This window comes from Temnothorax longispinosus, chromosome 2, assembly GCF_030848805.1.
Source record: "Temnothorax longispinosus isolate EJ_2023e chromosome 2, Tlon_JGU_v1, whole genome shotgun sequence".
Taxonomy (NCBI): domain Eukaryota; kingdom Metazoa; phylum Arthropoda; class Insecta; order Hymenoptera; family Formicidae; genus Temnothorax; species Temnothorax longispinosus.
In genome coordinates, this window is record NC_092359.1 from 24702868 (window position 1) to 24728958 (window position 26091).

At 40.8% G+C, this 26091-nt stretch overlaps 2 protein-coding genes across 2 annotated transcripts; one reads left to right on the top strand and one right to left on the bottom strand.

Annotated features, from left to right (window-relative positions):
* The first annotated feature begins 7 nt into the window (after nucleotides 1-7).
* On the top strand, nucleotides 8-4509 carry LOC139809088 (cilia- and flagella-associated protein 206). Its single transcript, XM_071771726.1, has 13 exons — nucleotides 8-831; nucleotides 923-1085; nucleotides 1161-1341; nucleotides 1631-1800; nucleotides 1948-2191; nucleotides 2277-2406; nucleotides 2761-2868; nucleotides 2930-3032; nucleotides 3185-3252; nucleotides 3406-3554; nucleotides 3620-3718; nucleotides 3844-3979; nucleotides 4282-4509. Exons 1-13 carry the CDS (start codon nucleotides 739-741, stop codon nucleotides 4507-4509), a joined length of 1872 nt encoding a protein of 623 aa, XP_071627827.1. The 5' UTR covers nucleotides 8-738.
* Nucleotides 4510-4714: 205 nt separating this feature from the next.
* Non2 (upstream activation factor subunit spp27 homolog Non2) lies at nucleotides 4715-10213 on the bottom strand. Its single transcript, XM_071771758.1, has 5 exons — nucleotides 10054-10213; nucleotides 8197-8287; nucleotides 6988-7280; nucleotides 6636-6880; nucleotides 4715-6494 (listed from the first exon to the last, which is right to left on the bottom strand). Exons 1-5 carry the CDS (start codon nucleotides 10094-10096, stop codon nucleotides 6378-6380), a joined length of 789 nt encoding a protein of 262 aa, XP_071627859.1. The 5' UTR covers nucleotides 10097-10213; the 3' UTR covers nucleotides 4715-6377.
* Between the last annotated feature and the right edge of the window lie 15878 nt (nucleotides 10214-26091).

Here is a 26091-nt window from a genome sequence, read left to right on the forward strand (position 1 = left end):
TCCGAAAACTCCGAAGTCTCCGAACGCGCAGACCGTCGCGACACCTCTGAACCGTCGACCGACCGCCCCCTTTCCCCCACCATGGCGACATCCGGTCGCGGCGCGGCGGAAACGGCCGAGCGCGAGCGCGCCGTGACGCACGGAATTCAAACGCGAATTCGACAATACGTATTATTTTTGTGATTATTAATTCGTGAAGAAAAATGATTTTATTCGTACATTTGATGAAATTCAGACCGGCTTTAAGAAATTCTATCTTCATGGGCTACTACTTTCCATTTCCCAAAGAAATATCGTATATCTTTATTTTTATTTTTCATATAAAACCATGTGTAAGCGTTAAATGTATATTGTAAATGTTCATTGTGGGGAAAAATAAGAAATCATAAATCTTTCACTAGTCGACATGAAGTTTGCGCTTGTATACTTAGATGTATGAAGTACGTGATAAATATTAATCGATAAAAGAATATTAATTTTAAGCACGATGATACGTTTCTTTATGTCAATATAGATATTGTGCAAATCAGTCTACTTATTGATTTTTAATATTATACTGTGATAATAGATAATAGTATTTAAAGAATTTAAGAAAGTATTGAAACGTTAGTAACGATAGGTGGTTTCAATGTAAGTATCGATCAAACTTTATGGGTGGATGGGTGGATTTAGTTCGAGTTGACGATTGTAGCAGGTGAAAAGTTCTAAATCAGCTGACTATTTTATTCGCCTCTTATAATGGAAAACGTTCGAAAAGAATTGGCGAAAAGAATCGTAAACGAATGTAAAGTAAAAGGGACGTCAGTAACCAAGGACTTGGCTTCGTTTTTGGTAATTTAATAACCAATGAGATATTATTGAAGCGCAAGCAAGATTCCAAGCAGTGATTAATTACAAGCGGAGTGTTCTCAAAAACTTTTAGCTCTCTCTATATCAATTAAATCCAGCGTACCGAATAAAAGAAAATGACGAGGAAAATGCCAAAGTGATTCAAGCTATAACGGAGAGGCTATGTGACCAAAGCCGACCCAGTCTTGTAACTTTGAAAAATCAGCTGTACTTCGCTAAACATTATCATGATAGAGGTAAAAGCATGTTTGAACATGGATGTTGCTTTTATATGTAGAAATTATTACCACGATATTTCACATTTCGCTCAGACGAAACTGTCAAAAGGCATCGATTACGACTGCATCAAAAAACTGCACCACTGGTCGCCGAAATTTGCGAAACTAACAAATTGGAAAGTGGAAAAGATACGGAAAAGTTGTATCAGAAAATATTGGCAGTAATAACGCTTCTGAGCGGTCTGGGAAGCCCCACGGTCTCATCAGTTCTGAGGTAATCATCGATTATGTTCGCATAAATTTAATAAAAATTCCAAGTTAAATAAAATCAAGCAAGATCAATATGACATTCAGTGTTCCGTCTCACATTTCTATCTTCTCAATCTCGGAAAATTTATCTTTTGTAAACGCAGCATTATTACCGTCGCGAATAAAAAGAAATATTCTCGGAAAATTATTTAATAATAATTATTTATTATTAAATATACATTTATTCAATTTCTCGTAAAATCTTCAACTTAAAGTTTGATACATAATGTTACATATAATGTATTTATCATTAGGGAGGTTTCGGTGGCGTTGCAGAGCGTCTTTCAGGCTTCCGAGCTGGCTCACTACGTGACTTTGCCGAAACGGGAAAAAGAGGAGCAATTGATGGAGTTAATGTGTTTAGTTGCGGGAATCCGTCTATTTAACAGAGATTGTCAACGCGGTGGCGAGGAGATCGACGACCGTAAGAGCGTGGAATCATTTTTAATCCGGACGAACTCGGTGACAGCTTAAACCTGATTGGGTTTAAACGGGGATAATATCGTGAAAGATGTTATAACTACAAGAAAGCTTATCGCATCACAAGAATGATTGCGATAATTATTTTTAGTGCCGAGCATTCTACAAGAGGCTCTAACGAAGACCCGCAACTCTATTCTCGAGCTGTTAGAGCCGCTAATGACCAAGATATACAAATTCACGGCCGTTGTGGAAAACGCGATCACGCGCATATCGATCGACGTTTCGGATGCTGCATGTAGCAGCTCAAAGGAAGCGGCATTAGACGCAGACGGAAAAATTGAGTGGGCCATCGAAATGTTAACGGCCAGTCGTCAGCAAGAGATCTACATCAGGTACATCATCTCTCAAAAGAGAAATGATATTTTCGGAAGAGAAATGTCGACAATTCACTCGATTTCTAATACAATCTTGTCGTAGAAAGCTGCTGAGTGATGTGGAACGTAGCGAGAACACGGTGAAGAATCTGCTGGAGCGTCTTCAAGCGCGACTCTTTAAACTCCACGACACTGTTCGATACAGAACGGCTATCCCTACTACTCAAGTCTACGTAAATACGACTGCTTAAAAAGATAAAATTGATGCCTGACATAATTACTTTGTTAGCATTTACTAAGTATTTTCAGAAATTAAAAGTTACGGAATTCCGTATAGTCGTTTTAATATAATAGTAACAATTTCGATGGAACAATTGTTTTCGTATATATAAATCTGATTGTCCCATATAGAAGAAATAATTCATTTATTAAAATGTATTATCTATTAGCGGAATTCTCTAACAAAATATAATATTTCTTTGAAATTCGGAAAGTTATAATTTTTATTAGGATAAAATGTTTGTTGAATCGTTTTCATTAAATATAATCGTATTACGACGATTAATAATATATACTCTGCCTATCAGCCGCAATTTATCGATTTGGCGGATGTATGGATGGGTCTGCAAGATGAGGTGATCATTTTGAGTAGCATCAATAACTTCCTGTGGGAATTACAGAGTTTGAGCAATAAGGTATTAATGCGTTCACCAATGTTACTTATCCGGTTTATATTTAGAATGATTTACGTTATAGATTGTGAACATTTACGAGGAAACAAAGTTAGAAGATATAGCCGAGGATGTGGATATTTTAACCGATGCTGAAAGATTGGAACGTTCCATGGGGAATTTAATAAGTATTAATAGTTCTTTAAATTAAAAACGAATTTTTACTCATCGATCTTATTTCGTGTTCGCATAAATATTTATATGGAATGGATATATATATATATATATATATATATATATATATATATATATATATATATATATCTTTCCGTTTTTACAGCGGAATGTGGAGAATGTTTGATATATTATCCAAACGTCACTAAAGACTTCGAGAAGATCAATTTAGAGGTAATCGTAATATAGAGCAACATTTACAGCTAATACTTCTATATAATTTTACGAAACTTAAAGAATTAAAGAGCTTGTACAAAAATTTTATGTGATTTTATTCCAAAGACTCGAATAAATTTTCAAACAATGCTGGACCGAGGAATTTATTAGTTTCTAGGATTTTGCGCGTGGACATTTGCGACAGGCAAAGGAGCCCTTATACCAGGAAATCCGAACAACGGTGTTGCAAAATGGAGAGGAAAACATTATGCCTTTAAGTCGCCCGAAGTAGCCGCTAAATTCGGAGAAAATCCCGACAGGTATTCCTTTATTGTACAAATAAAAATAATTTATATATATATTCCTCAGCTTCAACTGCTAACAGGTACATTTACGACGCGCTCAATTTTGTTCGCAATCACGCGGAATACATTTACCTGTTCCAATTGCATGAAGAAATTGAAGCCATGCAAAGCCAAGAAGAGTGAGTTTATCAATATTTTGTTTATTAAAAATTATCTATATAATAAAATATAATTGAAAAGTTATATATTTAATTATATTTTGTCGCTTATATAAACGAGCGCAAAAAAATATTCATTTTTCAAGATTAACGGAAAAAGGATTGCGGTTAAAAATTCGTCATGATCAGAAAGTTCAAACAGATGTCCACATACTTCCGCCCTACATTGATAAAGATTATACTTCCAGCATTTGGGAGCTGAAACGTAGAGCATTGCACTTGGTACGTCGAAATTTATCGACTTATAAAAAAAATACTTGAATGATAAGATATATGTCTGAGGAACATTAAGAAATCTCGGCTCTCTAGCAATGACAATTTTAAGAACTCCGTATTTTATCTATGACTTTTAATATTTCGCCTTATTATTTGTCGAGTTCTAATGTATGTTACGAAACATATTGATCAAAAATATGTAATATGCATATAATTTTGACATATAATTTATTTTTCCATTTTTTCTCAGTTCTGTAGTGTAGATGAATAAGATGAAAAATACTGATTTCGCATAATAAATTTTTCAGGCAAACATAAGTCGATGTGCTACGCGCAGCACGCAGACACTTAATTCGCACTTTCGATATGGTGTTTACGTGCAAGCGGCTCTGCCTCAGGATAAGGAAGTTCAAACCAGAAGAGATAACTATACAAACACAAAGAAACTCATGACGTTTATATTTGGATTGCGAGGTAGGCGGGATGACAATCAGCACGTTGTATCGTTCTTGGAAGATGAGCTTGAACATTTATAAAATTCAAGTTATCTCTGAAATAATTGTGTAAACTTGTATACACGTAAATGTCTCAACAATATTGATATTAAATGGAATGAAAAAAATTACATATTTACATTGTGAATAATCAATCATATATAAATCCATTTATTCGAAATATTAAGGATATAAATATAGGGTCACGTTAAAAAAGTGTTAGGAATTGAAATAAATTACACCCAAGTTTAAAAAAAAAATGAAAGCAATACTTTTTAATGACATTTCCAAATACATTTCACGGAACATTACAGTTTAAATAGGTTTTTTCCTCTTTCATTTTTAGGGAAACAAGTTCGTATTCTAATTTATCATTCCGTACGCATTTCTTCCACGTATGTAATGCTTTCGTGAACTGCAATGATCTTATTTGTGTGGCTTTCCTCGTGACTTTTAGGCCAGCTTTTCTTTAATTTATATTCAAAATACACGAATTTTACATATGTCGAAGCTCGGACAGATGTATGCAGTTAAGACTCCGCACCTCGCTTCGCGTGAGCCTATTATTTAATTCCCTACATTTCATTAACATCATCCAGTGGTCGCTGCACGCACTGTGACTTTATTCATTTAATATGCTTATAAGATACCTTTCAGTGAATATATTGTTTTACCATTAGATCTTAAACGTTAGATTCAATTTTTACACCAAGAAACCTATATTACGACAATAATTAGTAATTACACGATAATACAATTAAACTTTGCTTACACTTGCATGTGTATAATGTAGCTATTATACAGAAGAGGTACAGGATATTAATTTTCCGCGTAGCTTCTCTTTGTTTTTTTCTTGTAAATGTCCGCACATTTATCTTCGTTCTGAAGGCGAAATCTGTCATTCTATTACATTCATTTTTCAGAAGAAAAATTTTCAATATAAAAAGGGGTAGAGAAATAACAAAAATACTATAAAACTAGCACCAGATTATCCATAATTTGTAGTATTTGCAGAAATTTATCATTCGCCAATATGAACCATCCATATTGTTTATGATTTACGGTTCGTCATATAGTATAGTTCTATACTAGTTTCATGACCGGCGAACAGCAAATTATAAATCGCAAATCATGCATAGTCTGGCATTAACTTTAAGGATTTTCGTACTAAAGGATAGATAGTTAAAATCATCGATAATGACAGAACAAATATGTTTCTAATACTTCAAATATATATATATTGAAAGCAATTATATCGCCAATGTAATAAATGTGTTAGTTGAAATGTCACAGAATAAAATTGAGCGTCTTATAAATATCAAAAAGAGTGCTTCCAAATTTAAATTTCATTTTTAGTTTATCATTCAATAATGCCATTGCTATAATCGCGCGCCGTTACTGCATTAGGAGTAAGATATTGTTATTAATGACGACCATACAAATGATATAACATTTATTTTGAATTAGATGACTTAAAACCAGCTTATTGACTATTGGCCACTGTAATGTCATTCACATTTCGAAATCATCTGGACGTTCATGGTAACAATTGTCCCAATGTTAAAAGGATTCCAAAGAATTTGCGATTACTTGTTAAAAATTATATGAATCGTATGCGTCATTACCAACGCATTTGTCAGGAGTCATGTTTATAATAATTGATAATGCCTACAAAGTCAATATATTATATATTGCAGTCATCAATGGGACAAAATGATTACAATGAGCGGCAGAGTACGTCGGAATGGTGTAAACATGGTCTAAAGTCTTAAGTCGCAAGAAATACCTTTGTGTTTCATGTATATGTATGTATCGTGTGAGAAAGATGAAGAGGTGCACAAGACGCACCCTGGAATATGTTATATATATATATGTATATAACTTGTCGGAGATCGGGATTGAAGAATGATTTAATCTACAAAGTGATTTTTGAGGTATTTCATCATGCCGAAAGTTCTGAAACGCTTTACGCCGATTACCTTCATTAATTCCTCGTCACAAATCGCAAACTGTTTATTCTTAGGGTCCTGTAAAAATAGTCATTTTCTTGGCAATATGAACTTTATAAAGTAACATATAATATATAGTAATATATATATATATATAAAATAAGTAAAATAGAAAATAAGTATGAAAATATTAGATAAATGATTACAAATAACACTTACATAAAGATTCCTTTCTTTGATGATACTCCATACTTTCTTCACGACTTCATGTCGAGCCATTTGTTCTGCGCCAACAACCGCGGCGAGTTCTGGAGATAATGTGATAGCGCGCGTGTAACCACCTCCCTTGCCTTTGCCACCAGCTCCCTTCTTTGCTGTACTTCCTGGAGCTTTCTTGTTTTTACCCCAGTCCTCGTCACTGTCACTGTCGCTACCCTTCTTCTTTCCTTTCTTTCCAGGCTTACCTATAAAAAAATATTAACATATTCCATGTAAGATCAAGATTTTTAATAAAATCTTGATAAAAAATGAAATTATTATAATAAAAATACTTATAAAATAAAAATCTTACTTTTTTTAGGTGTAACTTTAGGTTTCTTTGGGCTGTATTCTTCGTCGCTAGCATCATCATCACTAGCGCTTTCTTCATCATCAGAGGATCCCTTCTTACGCTTGTTAGGAGTCTTTTTAGCAGGATTTCGCTTAGCTGGCTTTTTCTCTTCTTCTTCCTCCTCCTCTTCAGATCCTTCTTCCTCTTCCTCCTCGCCATCTTCAGACTCCTCACTAGCAGCCTTCTTCTTTTTCTTTCCTCCGTCCTGTTTTTCTTGAAGACATTCCATGACTAAATCATCCACCTCCTTTTTCCTATAAAAAATAAATGTAATTTATAGATATTATTTTTTATGTAATTATTATCAATGCGGGGATAATCTGTAAGCTTAAATGTGAAAGCATGTCAGAGAAGGAACGAGGTGGTAACTTATATCTATTATACTGGCAGTTCCACTCAGATAATCCTCTGTTTTTTTCTAGGACACCAAGAGACTCTCTTATGCACAATTTTATAGTGCACAAGTGCCTATTATATGTCCATTTTAAAGTTTTGATTCAAGGATAACAATTAATAAAGTGTAATCAATTAAATACACTTTATACTAAAAGACAAATTATATCACGGTAATATCATCTGCGTGTCATGAGCACATATAATAAATTATCGAATTGAGATTGATAAAGAAATGAATCATTTTTCTATTTAGAAAACATATCTCAAACTTGTTTAAAGACACGTAGAATTAAATTACTTTATACTAAATACTTGCATACACACATATTTATATTCGGAATTCATATCTTTAATATTTTATTAATATGACTCGTATTTAAGGTTGACTTACATTATCAACGTAATAAAAAATTTTTATATAATAAACGTATTAAATTCAACTTACAATATAAAGATGTAGGCAACAATGAGACACAAGACAACAACGAGACACAAGACAACAACGAAAAGCAATTTGATTTGGCTGTAAAAAATAGTCTAGATGTTGCAGCTTAGACGTGAGTAAATGCGCTTGTATATATAAAAAAAAAATTTTGCCACGTTGTGTAATACGAATCGAGTTGGAATCGAAATTAGCGTGGTCGCTTTTTTTTACCAATATATGCGCGATGGTCATATCTTATATCAAAATATAAAATGCGAAAATATTTTCCTGCAATCAACTTCTGTAATGTATTTCATCTATATATGTCATGTTTCTTATTTATTGCTTACCTTTCTATAAGGTCAACATCGAGTTTTTCTTCGATTTGTTGCCTCACTTTCTTAGCAGACATTGTAGTGAGGTCAGCATCCTTGAGGATTGCTAAACAAAATTAATAAACATGATGTAGTAAATGCTTGTTGCAGGCGTGCTCGTTGCAGGCAAGATATGTTAAAATATTTATTTAAAAAACTGAAAAAATCTGAGAAAACCTTAAGGACAGTGGCAAATATTATTCATGTATTTCATAATTATTATTTCAATTATAAAAAATAACGCATTGTTCCTGCAAAGACTTTATTTATCACAGAATTTTTCTTATCCAAATGCTCTTTAATTTTATTATCTTCATTTTATTATTTGGGAAGGATAAGGTAATAAAGGGAGAAAAATCCTGGCTTAAAAGTACAAGTTAAAAAATCCGCATAAATTCGGTCATGTTTGTATTGAAAAAAACGGAATGGTCGCGCGTCGCCATTCGTTCCCCGCGTCTAAGTACGTAACGCGTCGTGTGTATACGCGGGGACTAGTTTGGTTTCCCGCGTCGGGGGGATCTAGTGAATATCGAGCGCAAATGGCCGCCGTACTGGCGCGCGCCGTGCCGGTCGACGCGGCACCGATCGGAGCGGCGCGCGACTGTAACAAAAAGATATCTGTAAGTACGCGACGAGGCGTCGTTGCGACGCGTGGAGCGAGACGCGGAGGGATTTTTCTCCGCGTGCCGCGGTCGATCGGGCGGCGCATTGATTCCTGAAACGATCGAAAACCGCGAGAAGATGGGAAGGGACAGGAGGAGAGACGGAGAGCGAGAAGCCGGAGGGAAACGGACGGTCGGGGTCGGTCTCGGTCTCGGTCTCGCACGCGCGCGCGCCCGCGCGAGCGCTCTCGGTCGATTCGCAACGCTCGCCGAAAACCGTTCACGAAAAAAATACGCGGGCGCGCGCGCGCGTCGGCAGCGCGCGCGCTTCGTTAATCATCAACCGTCGCTTTGTAACTCGCGACGGGCGAGAGAGAGAGATAGAGAGAGAGAGAAAGAGAGACGCGGATTGCAATGGCGAGGGAGGGACTACAACGAAGCAGGGAAAGATAGCGAACTGGCGAATATATCTCGGCATATTAACGACGACGAGGACGGCGGCGGCTGCGGCTGCGGCAGTGGAGGCGGGCGGCAGCGACTCCGGTTATAACCAATGACGATCCATTCGGCGATATACGCGAGAGAGGCGCGCGAAGAAGGGAAGAAAAGGGCAACGCGCGCGCGTGGCCGTTTCCGATCGACGAGAAGCGCATATATCTTTTCTCCAAGAAGTCGCATATACAGGGATATACGCACTTTTTTATCTCTCCTACGGCGTAAAAATCCGTCGTGACGCGATGCCGAGAGTACGTGAGAAAGAGAGAGCGATAGAGAGAGGGAACGAGACACGAGAATACGAGAGCGAGGCTGATAGGCGCGCGCCACCACACACTCGAGACGCGTCATACGGCCCGCCGCAAGGACGGGGCCGAGAAAGCTATCTTTTTATAGCGAACGACGAAAAATCCGAACTTTCGTCAGGGCACCGAAATAGCTGGTCGAAAAATCGCGAGCGGATTGCACGGGGCACGTACTCGTCCGGTCCCGCGGTTAGTCCGATACGTAGGTAGCAAAATACGGCCGAGCTCCGGTTGTAATGGCCGGCGTGGGGCACGCCACTCGGGCACATACGTGCGCGCTAAAGTCGTCCGCGCGCAAGAGGAAAGAGCCCGATTTCGCCCGTATTCCCGATGCCACGGCTACGCGGAACGCGCGCCAACGCCCGTGCGTAGCTCGATTCCCCAGGAATCCGACCTCGAAATCGTCTACATCGCGCGATATCGCCGCTTACCGGTGATCTCCTTGCGTAGCTCCTCCTTCGTGATATCGGCCATGGTAGATGCTTCTCGTTGTGCGTACTGCTGCCAACTGAGCCTACGCCGGCTACGGACTCCCGTAGCGTCCGTTGGTACAGTCCCCGCTGAAAGCGTCTGGATACACGACCGCCTGACGCGCCTGCCAACGCGAATAACTCGACAACGATCGCACCAAGACGAATACTATATACACCAAATCGTGTTAGTTTTTTACGACCGACAAGTTTCTCATGACGCCCCACGCGTAATTCGGCGATCGGAGTATGTCAATTCGTGGTTTCCTCACGGCGCACCGCGCGCACTTTCGCGACTGGCTGTACGTGAAGCGGCCGCTCGTGGCTGCCGGTGGCGTCCACGGTACAGTCCGCGCGCGCCTACGAACGACGGTGCCTCTGGAAAAATCAGCTTCGACCTGCGATAACTCCTCAACGCGGGCCTGAAGACGGATACTATATACACCAAATCGGGCCAACTTTTTTTTCTCTACAAGTTTCTCATGACGCCCCTGGCGCAATATTGCGATTTAACCGACCCGATACGCGTTTACCTCGCTCATGCCGCGCAAGCCTTTTGTCGCCGCCTGTACAAGCATACTCCGAGTTTCGTAGCGTCGAGCTGTCGCGGCGAGCGCCTGGTCGCGTCATATGACAATCGTTTCGTGTTCCGGAGATTTAATTAAAAGAAAAAAAAAAAACACGTAGAGAAATATCGCGATAATGGATGTAATCGACGCAGAAAAATGCATTCGTTTCGTCCCCATCGGACGTTTGGCTGTTTTCGCACGATTTGCTTAATTAATTCTTGACGCTTTTAACGAACTATCGTAACCGCTCGCAGCATTTAACGGTCATCTCGGGGAAAAGATGTGTATGTACATATACGCGTCATACGTACGCGACAGCGTGCGCACAAAACGGTAGAATTTTTTTACTGATTACATCGCCACGCGATATCTCTATTCGTATCTCGCATTTCTCGCGTACTGAAAAAGTTATCCTTTAAGCGTAATCGCGACCAATCAGCGTGATATTTTAACAGGCCACGACGCGACGGTAGGAACGGCCACTCGGTTCCTTCGTCGTGTTAGCGGTACAGTAACGGTCGAAAGCCTCGACGTACCAGTCGCGATAAATGAACTTTGGAAACGCATATCTCCGAAACGGTACGTCGCACGGCGATACTACCGTCACATAATCGTGTCAGTTTGGCACGACGGAGAGCTTTCTCATGAAGCGCCTTGCCCGATTTTCCCGTCTAAACGGTCCGTGCCGTTGGTTCGCCGCACGTGTCGACGTTACTTTCGGCCCTGACTGTACTGCATTCGGCGCATCCACTTACGGAGTCGAGCCGTCGAGCGAGCTCGGCCGTCGTATGTCGTACTTATCGTAAATTTGCCTCGTAACGTATGTCCTATGTCGCGGGGGGACAAGAACGATTTTCCCCGTAAGATGAGCGCTCGCGTCTCCGTCGCGACCTCCTAGTGTTATTTACCGACGACGCATCTCAATGTAAATACCGCCATAAGCGTTTGAATGTTCCAATATGGCCGCGCCAATCTTTGCGGATGCACCTGGCCACGCGGCACCTTCCCCCCCCCCCCCGGCCATGGCCGGCTGTGACGACGCGACATTGGGTGGCTCGAGTGTACGCGACAAGTCGCGTACGCTCAGCCGGCTCGCGACGATCTCAACGAGGTGGGTCTGACTTGCCGAGATTACGTATTTTCTCTGTTAAAATATTACTTTCCCTCTCAATTCACACGTCACGTCCGGTCGTTTGGGCCGGCCGTTAACAGAACCTATGAGCGAAACACTTTCACTCGCCAGACCGCCTAATCGAATGGTCGAGAAATTCAAAAACGAGATTTAATCGCATTTTGCATGAGATACAGTTATATTGATTATTGAAACAAAAGTACAGGACGATGATGTTCTCAGTTGCTGATTTGGTCTCGCAGATATTGACATTTTCGCATTATTTGGAAGCATGCTGCGCTCTCTGTTGACGACGCCGAATATTATATCCACGTAACAGGTGCAGCCGGTGTGCAAGATGGAGCTTGTGTCAGGCTTGTCAGCAGGTGGCGGCGAAAAGCGGCAAACGTAAACTAAAAGTAAAAGTTATTATTAAGAGGATGTGATCGAGATGGTATATCTCAAACATTCTTGATTAAAATAATCTACAAACGGAAGTCGATCTCATAATGATATACATATCTTATAATGATATTGATAGAGATATTGATAGATAATATAATTGTATCATTTTTCTTTGTATAATCTCAAGTGTCTTCAAATGTCTTTTGTTATTCACATTTATACGTCATTGAAATAGAAATATATTTATCATCGATTGGATTTATCAATCAGATATTAGTGCTGAGATAATGATGATACTTATAAACATGACTAATTAAATATAATTGTTATATACAGTAATTATTATTATAAATCTTAAATCGAAAGCCAAGTACAATATTTATAACAAATATAAATAAAATAAAAATAATAATAAGTGAAACAGGATGTAATATACAATCAATTAAAGAATTTGTTATTTAATCCGTGCCAGATCTTGGTAGCTTAATAATATTTTTTTTTATATTTAATTGAAATAAAAACGTCTGTTATATCTAAGATGTGCCACGTTAGTACAATCATTTTCAGTACGATATTTCCAATCGGCGCTAAGACTCTTCTCTGCATATCCAATCGTCCATTCGATTAAAGTTTAGTATCAAATCGTAAGATATGTCGACAAAAAAATGTTCTCGTAGGCGATAACTTCGAAGGTAATTGTTCCTCAATCAGCGAATTTTCATGTTCGTTATCGAGACTGGTAAGTTACCGGTAAGTTACTCGCTCTCGCGGTAATCTGCCATAACGCTCCCCGTCCGGCCGCTAGATGTCGCCAGCATGTGCGCGCCGGTTTGGAATTTCAGGTTTTAGAATATCGTGCGGAAGCGGGGCTGCGGGGAGGGACTCTCTTATTAGTTCTTGTATTATTATTGCTATTTGGTTGTACCATGACCTCCTTTTACATCGCGCATAGTTCGGCCGTACTAACCGATTGTGAAAACATCGACCCGAAATGCCAAGCGTCAACGACTTCGTCGTAAGCGATGCACATTTCGATCCAAAGTGTTCGAATGATTCTGCCTTTTTGAGGATATTGCGTAGAGCACGGGTATGAAACAACCGTCAAGCTTTTGCACTAGTATTTATATTCATCGTTTGTTTAAATGTTAACTTTGATTTTGGCGATATTATTAATATTCATTACATAAATTATAATAGAACGTTTTTTTTTCTATATAGGTATTACTTTTTATTTGTCGATTCGCGATACACGCGTCGCGTGGTTGGACATTATAATACCACGTAATGTCGGAAGAAAGGACATTAAGATCGTTCTCCGTACAATCGACGGTCTCAGACAAGCAACGTTGTTGCAGATCGGAACGTGACGCGATGATATTATTAGGAGCTTTAACGTTAATTTGCTTCGTCAATGCGTGCCCGCGTGAACCTCGGGGCTCGGGCGTGCGTTTAATACTACGCGCCAACAAATAGGGGCGCTGAAATATGATAAATTCTCGAGAAACACGTTGTTGCACAACTATGAGCTTGATAGTACAACTGCTAATCGAACTAATTAGTTTGCCGTTCCATTTGATGGCGATACACGTCGCGCGAGTGGTATATACGATGTCAAACGGTATTGGCGTTACTGTTAATCATGCGCGAAGAAAAGATCGCGAGATTGCAATCTTGCGATTATCATTCTATTACTCTTGCAATTTAATTAACTATGTTTAGGTACACACGGTACGATTTTAATATTCATGAGACGTAAAACTTGATCGAATCGCGAACGTCGGCAACATCGATTCGCAAACATTCGCGTAACGTAATGCATACACTCGTCCGACGCGATGCGACGTTCCGACAGGCTTATTGTTCCGAACCGTCGATTTTATCTGCACGCGCGTAAGTTTACCGCGTTGTAAATCATTTCCGCACAAACGCAGCGGGACCGAAAATTTAACTCGTGCCCGAGCCTTCTTTCCCCGACGCATTTATCGGCTGTTTTCCTTTATCACCCGGTATACATGCGAGTGGCGGCTCGAGAGCTCGCGATGGATCAACGTGAGCGCATATATGTATGTGCGCATGTATATGTATGGCTAAATTCGACGTACGTTGGAGCGTTCTCGCCGAATGTGTGCAGTGTGTGTGTACCGTGCCGGTCGTGCGTACGTATGCACGTATACGTGCGTGTATACCGCGCGTACGCATTCACAGCACGCCGCGCGCCGGTGTCCGACGCCTTGTCACGTGTACGTGTCAAAATCAATATTTGGCGTCACTGGGTTATGATAACGCCGCGGTGTGCGTGCCGCGCGCCCCTTCCCCTTCCTCTGCATATACACGTACACATATATGCATGCGGTGTTGTACGTGAGTCGCGCACGCGAGCGGCACAATCTGCCGGATTTCGCGGAATTTCCGCGTCGCCCTTGTAACGCGCGGCGTAAACAATGTGCACGCTCCGAAACTTTTCCCATCTCGGAACGGCGGTCGCGCGTCACGTCACGCGTTTATTGGACGTTTTTGAATCGCCGTTCGCGAGCCCGTAGTCGCCCGCAGCCGCGACCGATGTATCTCGTTGTCACGATAGAGTAAGGGTACGATAGCAAAGTCTAGAGTGGCTTCCGACGTTTGTCACCGATGCTTCTGAAATTTCCTGCCGCTACTGCTCTGTCGCCGCCGCCGCGCCGGATCCTCCGACGGTTTTTCGTTTGCGACGGTTGCTGGTCGCAAGCAGGAGTGGCGATACCCGCGCTCTCAGAATCCGCTAATCCTAATTCCCATTAACTGGCCGGTCAATTAAATCCGCCGTTGCGTGGTAACTGAGAAGAGCTGACTGTGGAAAGAGTCCACATACGTATACTTTCTTAATTGGAGATAATTATGAAAAAGAAAATTAAGCTCTACGAAAAAGATCTTGGAGTTTTACTAAAATATTTCGATTCTTTTAGTAACGCAATTAAAAGCATCACTAATTTGATAAATTTTCATGAATGTATTTGCAACTTTTCGGACAAAAATAAGAAGATTTTTAGTTACTTTATATTTTGTTAATGCTGCTAAATATCTTTGTCCTGCATAATAATTTTGGTGAACGTTTTATTTGTTACAGTTACTTTCGCCTCGCCAAAGTCACTATTCCCACGCTGAAACGCGCGCAGCGGATATCTCTTCATTCAAGCGAGCCGGGCAAGTTCACGGTCGCTATTTTCGGCAGAGAGCGCAGAACGGGATCGAAGCGGAGGCAAAAGAGAGTAGAGGAGCCGGGAGGAGTCAGCCAGCGAAGTAGAGGTAAAATATAGAACTGCCACCTGTTCGACTGCGCCGCTAGCGCATTGTGCCGCGGGCTTTTTCTACCGTGAACCGAAAGATTATCATTGCAAACCCGGACCCGTAGGTTTCGCGTTTATATCCCGACTCTTCGTGAAACTTAATTGAAATCCAGCATGAAAATGCATGGGAACGTTTTAACAACATTAATTACGTCTTTGTTGATTTTCAACGTCGCTTCGTTGATTTTGATAATAAGACCGACTATACGACGATAATTCTTCGACAGTTGTTGAATCCGAATAAGAATTTAGAGCGCATTGACATTTATTGATTATTAGAATTCGGTATTTTTCCCTGCTACGTTAATTATCTAAGTTTTCAGTTCAAAAGGCATTCAAATATTTCTGCATAGTTCAGTTGCAATAGTTTGCAATATCGTCGGTGACGTTTAAACCTCTTACTTGTTTCAACTTTACGATTTACCACATTTTAACATATTCCTCTCAAGGGAATGTTACGTACCGTGAATGTAATCAAGAACGTCTGTTATCGCCTTTAATTAATCGCGCTCGGTTGTCGATTTGCTTCTTGAGCGAGGACACACGTCCCGGATCATGCGTCGTACTACTTTCGTTTCTCTCGTTTCCTCTTCCCTCTCTTTTCCTCTACGTTTCCACCGTTCCCAGCACTCCAACAATTCTCCACGCATGGCTTGTCACGTTTTTCGTGCCGTTCATGCCTATTTTCCGGCAAGCGATTCGGTCGACGATGCGATTTTCCCGCACGCAGCATACTTTCCTCGCCAGATACGTCCGCAGACAATGTATTGATTTACTTATGTATACCAATGTGTACTTATACTGTATAACAATGTATTGATTTACTTATGTATACCAATGTTAGCATTGACGATGAAAGTCAATGCATCTAAATCTTACAATAATATAGGAAATAATGAAATCGTCAAGAAAAGTTTCGGGACAAATTACGGTAATATAACAATAAAATAAATTTGATATATGAATTATCATCATCAAAATTGCTGTAATAGTTGTCTCGTTATTTTGTCAATAAATATTTGATAACTCCTAAGCTATTCATTGTTTACGCAAAATACAATAAATTATTTTATAATTAAAATTGAAATTAAAATTGAGGTTTATAAAGAAATATTCGCTAATAAATAATCGGCTTGGAAAATATTCATATAAGTGTAAATTATTTAGTAATTTTTAAGAATATATAACAAGTTTTATTTTTCGTATAATAGGAATTCTTCTTAATCGGTATTCCAAGAATAATTACCTAACGAGAACTCAGAGAGCAAGCCGATTAGGTAAAACTTTTTCTCGTTGTTTTCATCCGATTAGACATGCCTCTCTCGTTCTCTCATGTTTTCAACGTGTGTATGTGCTTATATATGTGTCTTCCGGAGCAATATGCGCGTTCGATTTCGATACGCATCCCGCGTTCATATGTGTATACACGTACTATACGATCTCGCGTACTATCTTCGAATCCAGAGTCGTGTGTCCTGGCAGGTTGGTTCTCTTCTCTCGAATATCTGTACGCGTATACGTAGATACGGCGTTGGTGCGACATACGCGCACACCCGGACACTCGCTCGTACACGTGCATACACACGAACGCCAGATGCAAGTAGACGGTAGCGGCCAGGTATCTATCGGGTCTTCTATTGCAACAGATGCCTGTTGCTACGCGGCCCGGGCGATGCTGTCACGTTTTCGGCTTCTCCGCTCCTCGAACTTCTGTGTCCGCTGCCTTTGCTCATGTTCCTCCCTCGCGTCGTCTCGCCGTTACTCACCGAGAAGCGTTTTTCGCCCTTTTTGCCACGTGATCGGGCATTGACCCTATCCCCGACGCGGCTCGGGGGTGGAAAGCACGAGGCGCAACACCGACGACGAGGCGGCCGCTTCCTTCCCCTCTCATTTTTTCTTCTCTCCCTCTTTCTCTCTCTCTCGTCTTTTTTTCTCTACGGAAGACAATACTTTCGAACCAACGAAGCGATAACAATCGTGATCTCGGGATAAATGGTACTAATCGGTGATTAATTGATTGTGTAGTTTACGCTTGAACGACCTTCACGGTTTTATGCCGGCAATTCGAGCATCGTTAATTATGCAGAGTGGATCTTAGAAAGAACGAAGAAATAATGGTGAAAATGTAGAAACGACTGATGCTTCCGTTCGGGAGATCGAATTGTGTCACGTCTATTACGTGCTATAAGATTTGCTAATCACCACGTGTTAATTACATTAGATAATGGTTAAGCTGGTGATTTACCTGTTGGTGTAATGTATGTTTTTTTTACAATCACTTACTAGTTACTTTGATGTATCAATATTATTGAGCAAGCTTGCAGAATTTTACCTATCGAAAATTACTTCTGAACAGTCGTGCGCGTTACATTAATATATTTAGAATTTCTGGAACGGGTGCTCTCCCTACGCAATACTGCAGAAATGGATCGAAAGTAAAACAGAATCCAGCGCCCGGTTGGAAGACACAACACACTTTTACATAATAGTATTTTATTGTATTGTTATCGATTACGTGCAATATTGAGAATGCACAGTTTAGATCACATTTTTCGAGGATCTATCTTGCAATAATGACATTATTATGCACATATATTAACGTCTATATGACATATTTTGCCATATTTTATCATAACTTTATGATATGCGGATGGGCCGGTATATCAGTATTTCCGTATAATTAATTATACTTTGAATGTGATGCTTGATGTATAAATCTTCTTGGTCTGAAACCCAAATTTACTTTGATAAATTTAACAAAGAATATAAAATATATTTTTATTTGTTTAGAAAAATACTAAATAAAGAACTTTGCCTTTATATGCTTTCATTAAATGTTGCAAAGCTATTTGCGATTTATCTCTGTTTAAGTTATTGACAACAAAAATCATATTTTTCCTCAATTTTTGAGGAACAATTACAATTATTGAAGCTGGTCTCATTTATTTTTAAAATTTCGTAATGGATTAGTTTAAGAGAGATTATAACGTAAGCATACTTGAACGTGAGATCAAGGAAAAAGATCGCCCGCATTAGATGAAATCGAACGTGTCGTTCAGCGGCGGCGTCTTGGCGGAATACGGCCTGCGCCGAGGGATCAAGCCGGATCATCCTTAGCCGAGCGATGCAATCTAAGGAACGGGCTCGCGTTTCGAGATCGGACGAGGGCGTCCGAGAGAAGGAAAGAGCTCCGTTCGGTTCCGCTGCTGAAGCCGCCGCGCCGCGTCTCGCCGGGAGAAAGGAAAGAGTGTAGCGTCCCGCGCGCGTAATTAAGGACCAAAGGGTGGGTATGGGACAGAAAAGCCGGAGGAAGAGAGAAGGCAAAGGGGCGGTATTTGAGAAGGGGGTGTATGGGGGTTTAGACATCGATCGGGCTGTGGACGTGTGTGCCAGCGTGCACGTGCACGCGCGTCGTACGTGTATACATAACCACCACACGCCGCGCCGCCACCTGGCCAGTCCCGCGTGGGCAGGATGGTGCGAGTCGCCGTTACAAGGGCGGTGAGGGCGAAGCAGGGGATGCGAAGGAGGGTGTAGCGGATATAGAGCCGCACGAGGCAGAGGGACTGAGGGTGGTTCGGTTGGCCCCGAACCTACCCTAAATCGAAGAAGCATGGGACACACCCTGGAAGAAAATGGGAAGTGGGGTAGTTGGCGCGGGTGGCCGGGCAAGGATGGGATACCTCCGCACAATCTCTCTCTTTCCGTCGTTCTCGTTCTCTTTCTCGCCTCCGTCTCATCCCCTCGTCCTCTCTCCTCCTTCGTACTCTCGATGCTCTCCTGCAGCCTCATCCTCCCTCTTCCACCTGCCGACCCTGCTGCTCATCCTCCTCCACCATCCCCCTCCTTCCTCCGATATCTTATTTCATTCTCTCACCCTCCTCTCGCCATGGGCGAGCCACCTCACCCCACCGAGCCGGATGAAGGCGCCCGTCTGCCCTCGTCCCTCATTCCCCGTTCCCAATCCCGCGCCCTCCGCCATCGACACGCCAATGAGGGCCACCCCGCGACAGGGCAGGTGTGCGAGCCACAATGGAAGACGCTGTAGAGACAGCCGCGGTGAAGAGAGAAGACCAACGGACTCGCGAGTAGCCGCGGGCGAGAGAGCGAGAGGACGAGAGGATCCTTTCCCGCTCGATGGAGAGAGAAAGAGGGAAGATCGCGGAGAAAGAGTTTGCGAACGGAAGCGAGACGGCGAAAAAGAGCGGAGATGGAGAAAAGTAGAAAGAGAGAGGCGGAAAGAAAGTACGAGAAGGAGAAACGTCCAGAAAAAAAAGATAGAGTGGGAAAGAACGGGAAAGACCAGAAGGAAAGAGAGAAAAGAGAAGACATCGAGAGAGAAAGAGAGAGAGAGAGAAAGAGAGAGAGAGAGAAAGAGAGAGAGAAAGGGAAGCAGCAAGACGGAAGGAAGGAGAAGGTGCGCACGAGGTTGCGGAAAAGAGAGGCCAGAACAGGACAGTGAGAGGCGGCAACGCCCATTTTTTGATAAGCTAGTTACCCGCCGCCACCCTGCCGCGAAAGGGGCAGAGGGTAGCTCTCCGGCACAAGGCGGTAAGAGGCGCGGCGGCAGGAGGTCGAGTTGGCCGAAGGGACGGGGGGGGCGAGGGACGAGGGGGGGCAGGTAGGAGCGAGGAGAGCGGCACGGGAGAGGAAGGTTGGGTACGCGGCGGGTGTCGGGTTCTACGGAGATCAATAACTGCATAAAAATAAAGTGAGGCTCTGGCCCGCTACCTTTAACCCACCGCCCCCCCTCCGAGTTCTCCACCTTCACCTTTTCCTCCACTTCCGCGGCGCCGACGGCGGCGGCGGTGGCGGCGGCAACGGCAACGGCGGCTGTCTCGTTCTCCTTCGTTCGACGCCCCTCCGCGTCGTTGCTTCTCGCTACGCAGCAACGTCTTTCCAACACTATGCTATCCCCCCGTCGTCGCGCCCACCCCGTGTGCCGTCACCCCCAGCCTCCCGGCCTCCCACCTCCAATGAGGATCCGGAGGTTATTGCCTGTATTTTCTTAAGGGATGAATTCTCCGCGAGGACCGCTACCGCCACCTTCGCCAACTTCCTCGTCGCGTGAAGGGGTAAGAGGGCGAGTAACTGGAAGTTGGGGGTCGCGCTCGCGAACAGGCTGGGGAGGTGTCGGTGGCCGGTGTATTCTTCTTCCGGTGTATGCGGCCCGTTAAGTTTTCGTGATGTTCGCAACGATACGCGACAGAGGGAGGTTGATCAATTTTCTGATGGTCGTGCCGGATGGATTGCGTTGTCTGCAGGCTCACGCGTGACTCTTCAGATACGCGTCGCGATGCATGAGGGTCGAGAGGGTGGGGATGGAAAATAGCAAAAGTTTTGTTTTCGAATATTTATCGAGGGCAATGTGTCTCAACCGTCTGTTACAATGGGATTGATCAAACGCACACGTGTAGCATGTAAGACACGCGCTAACAACAATGTTTCAAACTCGAAATGTTTGTGAAATTTTTGATCGACGATATGCGAATCCACGATGCCTCCGGATACGGTAGCGATATTTTTTTAACGTCCATACGTGTACAGGCATACGGCATGTAGTATATGCAGGCTCTACAGACATCCTGAAAAATTTAAACATTCTTTGTTTTGAATAAAGTAAATTATTTTAACCATATTTATACAAATGTAAAAAAAAAAGAAACAAACGAAGAATATCCAAAGATACATTTTTGAATGGAAAGAATGGTGAACATTTTAAAATATAGATTAGATTTTTTGGTGATTATTTTAGGAAAAATTCCTAACAATATGTATCATATTTTTTTGTTTCCACAACAATAAACCGTGTTATTTTCGTTCGTCATATATTTGCGCGGAGCGCGAATCGCGTATAGTCGTATACAGACGAACGAATCACGATTCTGTGCGTTTCGAAAGCAACAAGTACTTAGGTACGATCCCTCTGTAGGAGACCTAAAGAGACCTTGCGAGGGGAGTTAAAAACAAAGTTGCGATTCTCCACCAATGCTACGATTACGTGCTCAATAATGAATCGCTGTTGTCAGAAACTGGCTCCGACAGGCCTAATCATTTAATTGCGGTTTCAAATACATGCGTTCAACGTTGCAAAAATACTGTAAAGACCGATTCAAATTTTCTCAATTCCTTGTGCGATTACAGTTTATAAAAAACGAGTCAATTTTTTTCGAGTAAATTGATGTATTAGAGCTTATTAAAAACAAATGTAATTTTTCTTTAACATATATATCGAGATATGAACAATTTTTGTGCGATACCTTTTGCAAATTAAATTTCAGAAAAATTTCAGAAATGAAATAATTAAATTTTCGACTGATTTTATAATAAATAGATAAAAAATAATGTATACGCAAGATACGCGGTTGAAACATATATAAATTATTAACGCAGTATTATTATGAATGAAGAGTTCGTTTTCAGAAGAGTTAAGATTTTTCACGCAAAATGTAAAAGGTAAAGCGTTTTCATCTTCTTAGAAGATCAAGTATCGTTTCGGAGTAATTACTCGGCGAGGTAGTTCCAGGAGAGCCGACGCTATCCGCGTTTCTTCGAGCGGCTGTTCCGGACTTCCTGCCCACGAAAGCCGCTCATCCGTCGAACGGCACCTTCTACGAAAAACAAATTAAACGCACGGTGGTTTCTCGCGAGCGAGCGGGCCATGTTCGCGGAAACTATGCGCGCTTTTTCTTCTCTCCTCTTTTCGCGGACGGTTATCGTTTAAAGGGTGAACGCAGAAACGTACGCGCACGCACACGTTCACGCATGCACCTTGCATCCAAACCCCTTTCGGGAGGCAGTATCGACCGCTAGGCACGGACAACGGTCTTTTTTTACGTACGAAAGCAATTTTGTAGGCCGTTCGTAATTTAGTAGGGCGGCAAGGAAGGCAGGGCGGAGGGTGGACTACGAAGGGGCATATACGAGAAGAAGAGGCAGGGAATAGATAGAAGGTATCTGTTATTGCCGTGCGAAATAAGCGCACAAATTTTTCGCAGATCAACGATGGCATTGTGCTATCCATATCAAGACAAAGATACGTACCTTGGAATACTGAGACTTGGCACAAAGTAGCTATTATGGTTAACCATGAAGAAAAAAACCGATGAAAAACAACACGGTGCACCGACAAGGAAAAGGGAGAAAGAAAGAGAAAGATTGCTGTGAATTCGCAGATTTAGATTCGGGCTTTGTCGCAGGCCGCGCGATTAAGTCATTTGTGGTTGAATTAATTGAGAAACATTCTCCTAAGTTTTATCTCGGATTCAGATTAAATTTTAGGCGAATATAGCGGCGAAAATATAGAAAAATGTATATATATTTTTATGTCGCATTGATATTGAGTTTCTGAATATAATATTTTTTTATATAATATTAGTTATTACTGACTAATTGTTACTCTTATCTTTACACAAGCAATTGTGTAAAATTAATACTTAAAACAGACTGTGAATATTTTTCATTTATAAACATGTGAAAATTGATGGAAAAGTCATTAGTAAGGAGACATTTGTCCATTTTTTATGAATAAACTTAAAGAAATACTAATAATAGGTATAATTAGAAAATTATTTTTATTTTATTTGCCGCATGTTAAATGTACGTTTTGTCGTATCGTTAAAATAGGCACGATCGCGGGAGAAATTTTTCAGCCCTCCCTTTGAGACAAGTACTTGTGCGCCCGGTGTGTCTCGAAAGGGTTAAGAAGGAAAGAGGGGTCTCGCCACCCTTGAGTCTACTCACGGTGCTCGTACATAAATCACGTAGTAGGGGTAGGTCAGTACGGGCTATCTTCGGAGGGTTGAAACTTTTAGGAAGGGAGCAGTCTGCGAACCGCTCGAACACGCAAATTTAGGGTGGGTCGTCTCCCTTCGTGAGACACATAAGTTCACCCCCGTTGTGTACTCGAAAACTGGTGAGCATATTCAGAAAAAAGTAGTTTTCGATTCTCGGAAACATATATGACATTTCTGCTATTAAATCGTATCTATTTGCATGGATAATTAGCTATTATGTACTTTTTTAATTATGATGAAAAATTTCAATTGCAAAATCGAAAACAGAATTTAATAGCTTCTGTTTGAAATATATTTTTAGTCGTGTGTTAAATTATATTTACAATGGAGTTGATTTGTCAGCCACATATATATTTTTTTATATTAAATTTTTACTCTGCAAAAAGAGTAATGTTGTAAATCTACGTTTGTAAATTACATATGTAATTATATATTTCGGTTATATTAAAAGTTACAAAAAATTCTTGATAGTAGAAGGATTAATATTTCTATGAGCTGAATAATATTTGTAAAGCCAGGAAAAACCGCTACTTTTTGATGAAAATAGCATTTACTACCTTCAAACGTTGGATAAAGCTACGTGTCTTTATGTGAAGTTATATCTTTCCGCGTAAACCGAATAAATTGCTAGGTTCATACAATAGAAAACGGTAAACAGAAGTCAGTCACAAGGGTGAAGTGATAGTTTTTAATTTCACACCGTGAAACGGCCCCTTTTTAATCAATCTTGTGCGTCTCTTGTTTTCAGTTAGCGTTTTTTGCAGCGTTTTTATGAGAAATAACATCGTTTGACAAATAAAAATATTCGGTCGTGCTTCCGCCACGGATTTAATAAAACATTTATTTACAGTTTATCACGAGTAGAAAAATTGCCGCGTTGGTATTCGAGAGATAGAGAGAGATTTTAGCAGGCTAGCGTGTTCGCCCGAAAATAATGCAACTCTTTCATTTGTCCTGGATTACACTGTCGACACTCGTCCGAAAAAAGGCACGCATTCGTGACAGGAGCGTGCGGTGATGTGTGGGAAAAAAAACAAATAATACCACAGTGTTTTTATGATTCATTCAGCGATACTTTTTTTCTTTGTCTCGTAGATTAAAAATCACGTTTTATCGTTTCACTCGCAGTATGCGCGATAAATCACAACAAACACTAAATTTTTTAAAATAAATTTAATAGATCGCGCTTATTGTGCTGTTGCAAATAGATAATACGATATAATACAGAGTTGATGTCGCGAACTGTATATGAAACAGTAATATTAGAATATTTAATTAAAATAAGTTTTAGAAATATAATTTAAATCATTAGCTGAAAATTACTTCCATTTTATAAAAGAGAATAAATCATTAACAAAATACAAATAGCGAATGGTTCACTGCTTCTTCTTTAAACGATATTGAGCGTTGTAAAAAAAGAACTTATGGTGCTATTCCATTAGCGTGTAAAATATACCATAATTGCGAAGAGTGTCGCTATTCGGTATTAGCCAAATGAAACGCCGCTACCACAATGGTCATTGTTAACGGATCATTAATGGAAAAGTGTCCTCCTCGTTTACACTTGCTTTGCGCGGCATCATACCGATGCGTTATCGTAAAACAAACTACGCTTTGGCGACATTTACATTGCGCGATGGCAAAATAACAATTACGTTCCCGCTGGCCGACGAGGCGATCCCCGAAACTACAGCGAAATGTGATTAGAGTACGTAGATGGCTCGCGCTGTAAACCTACCGCGTGTTATTTCAACGAATTTGCGTGGAAGTTGTTGAAATTTCGAACAACTGATGACTGCCGTTATATGGGCTGCGTTATTGACGAAATCGTAAATTAGTAAACTTTATTACGCTTTCTACGCGTGTTGTATGACGGTGTTTCAGTAGGATAGTGTATTAATTATTTAGATATAATAATTTTTTTAAAAGGTAATATAGTAAAAAGTGTATCGCTTTTTTTAAGAATTTACTATGACTATTTAATTATTTAATTATAGCTATCCAGTTAAGTACTATTGGATTTATATATCATAATATAACACTTAAATCAGTTAATAAAAATTAAGAAATATTTTTTAAAAGAAATATTATATATATTACGTATATCAATTTAGAGGTACGAAAATATACTTCAAAGTTAAGTTTAATTAATTTATAAATTGCTATTATACTTATAACCGAGCAAGAAGAAGAATAATAAATTTATTTATATTTTTGCGATTTGGCGGATGACGCACGCATGACAGGTCAAGATCCCACTGTGGATGGGTTCTTGATTGTCGACGAAGAAAAAGAACGTCCCTGCTAGCGCTCGATGTTGACGAGAAAAAAAGGTGTGTCGATACAGGTCGTTGAGCAACATCCCATAGGACCCTAACCCGGAAGTAAAGGCGTGCATACGCATCCGCGCGGCTGGATAACAAATCGGCCATGGCGCTAAGAGAGCGACAGTAAAACTTTTCCTCAGAATTTTCCCGACGCATTATTGCGATCCGTTTTGTGTGATTTTTCGCAAAGATGGGCGGCTTAATGCGTGTGAAATCTGAACTTCGCGATACTCTCAGTCTCTCATATTTTTTGCAGCAGGAAAGTGACACGTGTATAGCGTAATAGCTTTTACGACACGATAGTTTCGAATACAATTAACGATAAAGTCCCAGGTCCAGGTTGTTATATAGGTACACTACTTGTAATTGTTAATGTTTCTGACGCGATTATTTACAGTCAGTTATTGAAATAATAATTATTAAAGTTATTAAATAATTAATTCTTTATATACGTACCTTGACAAAACA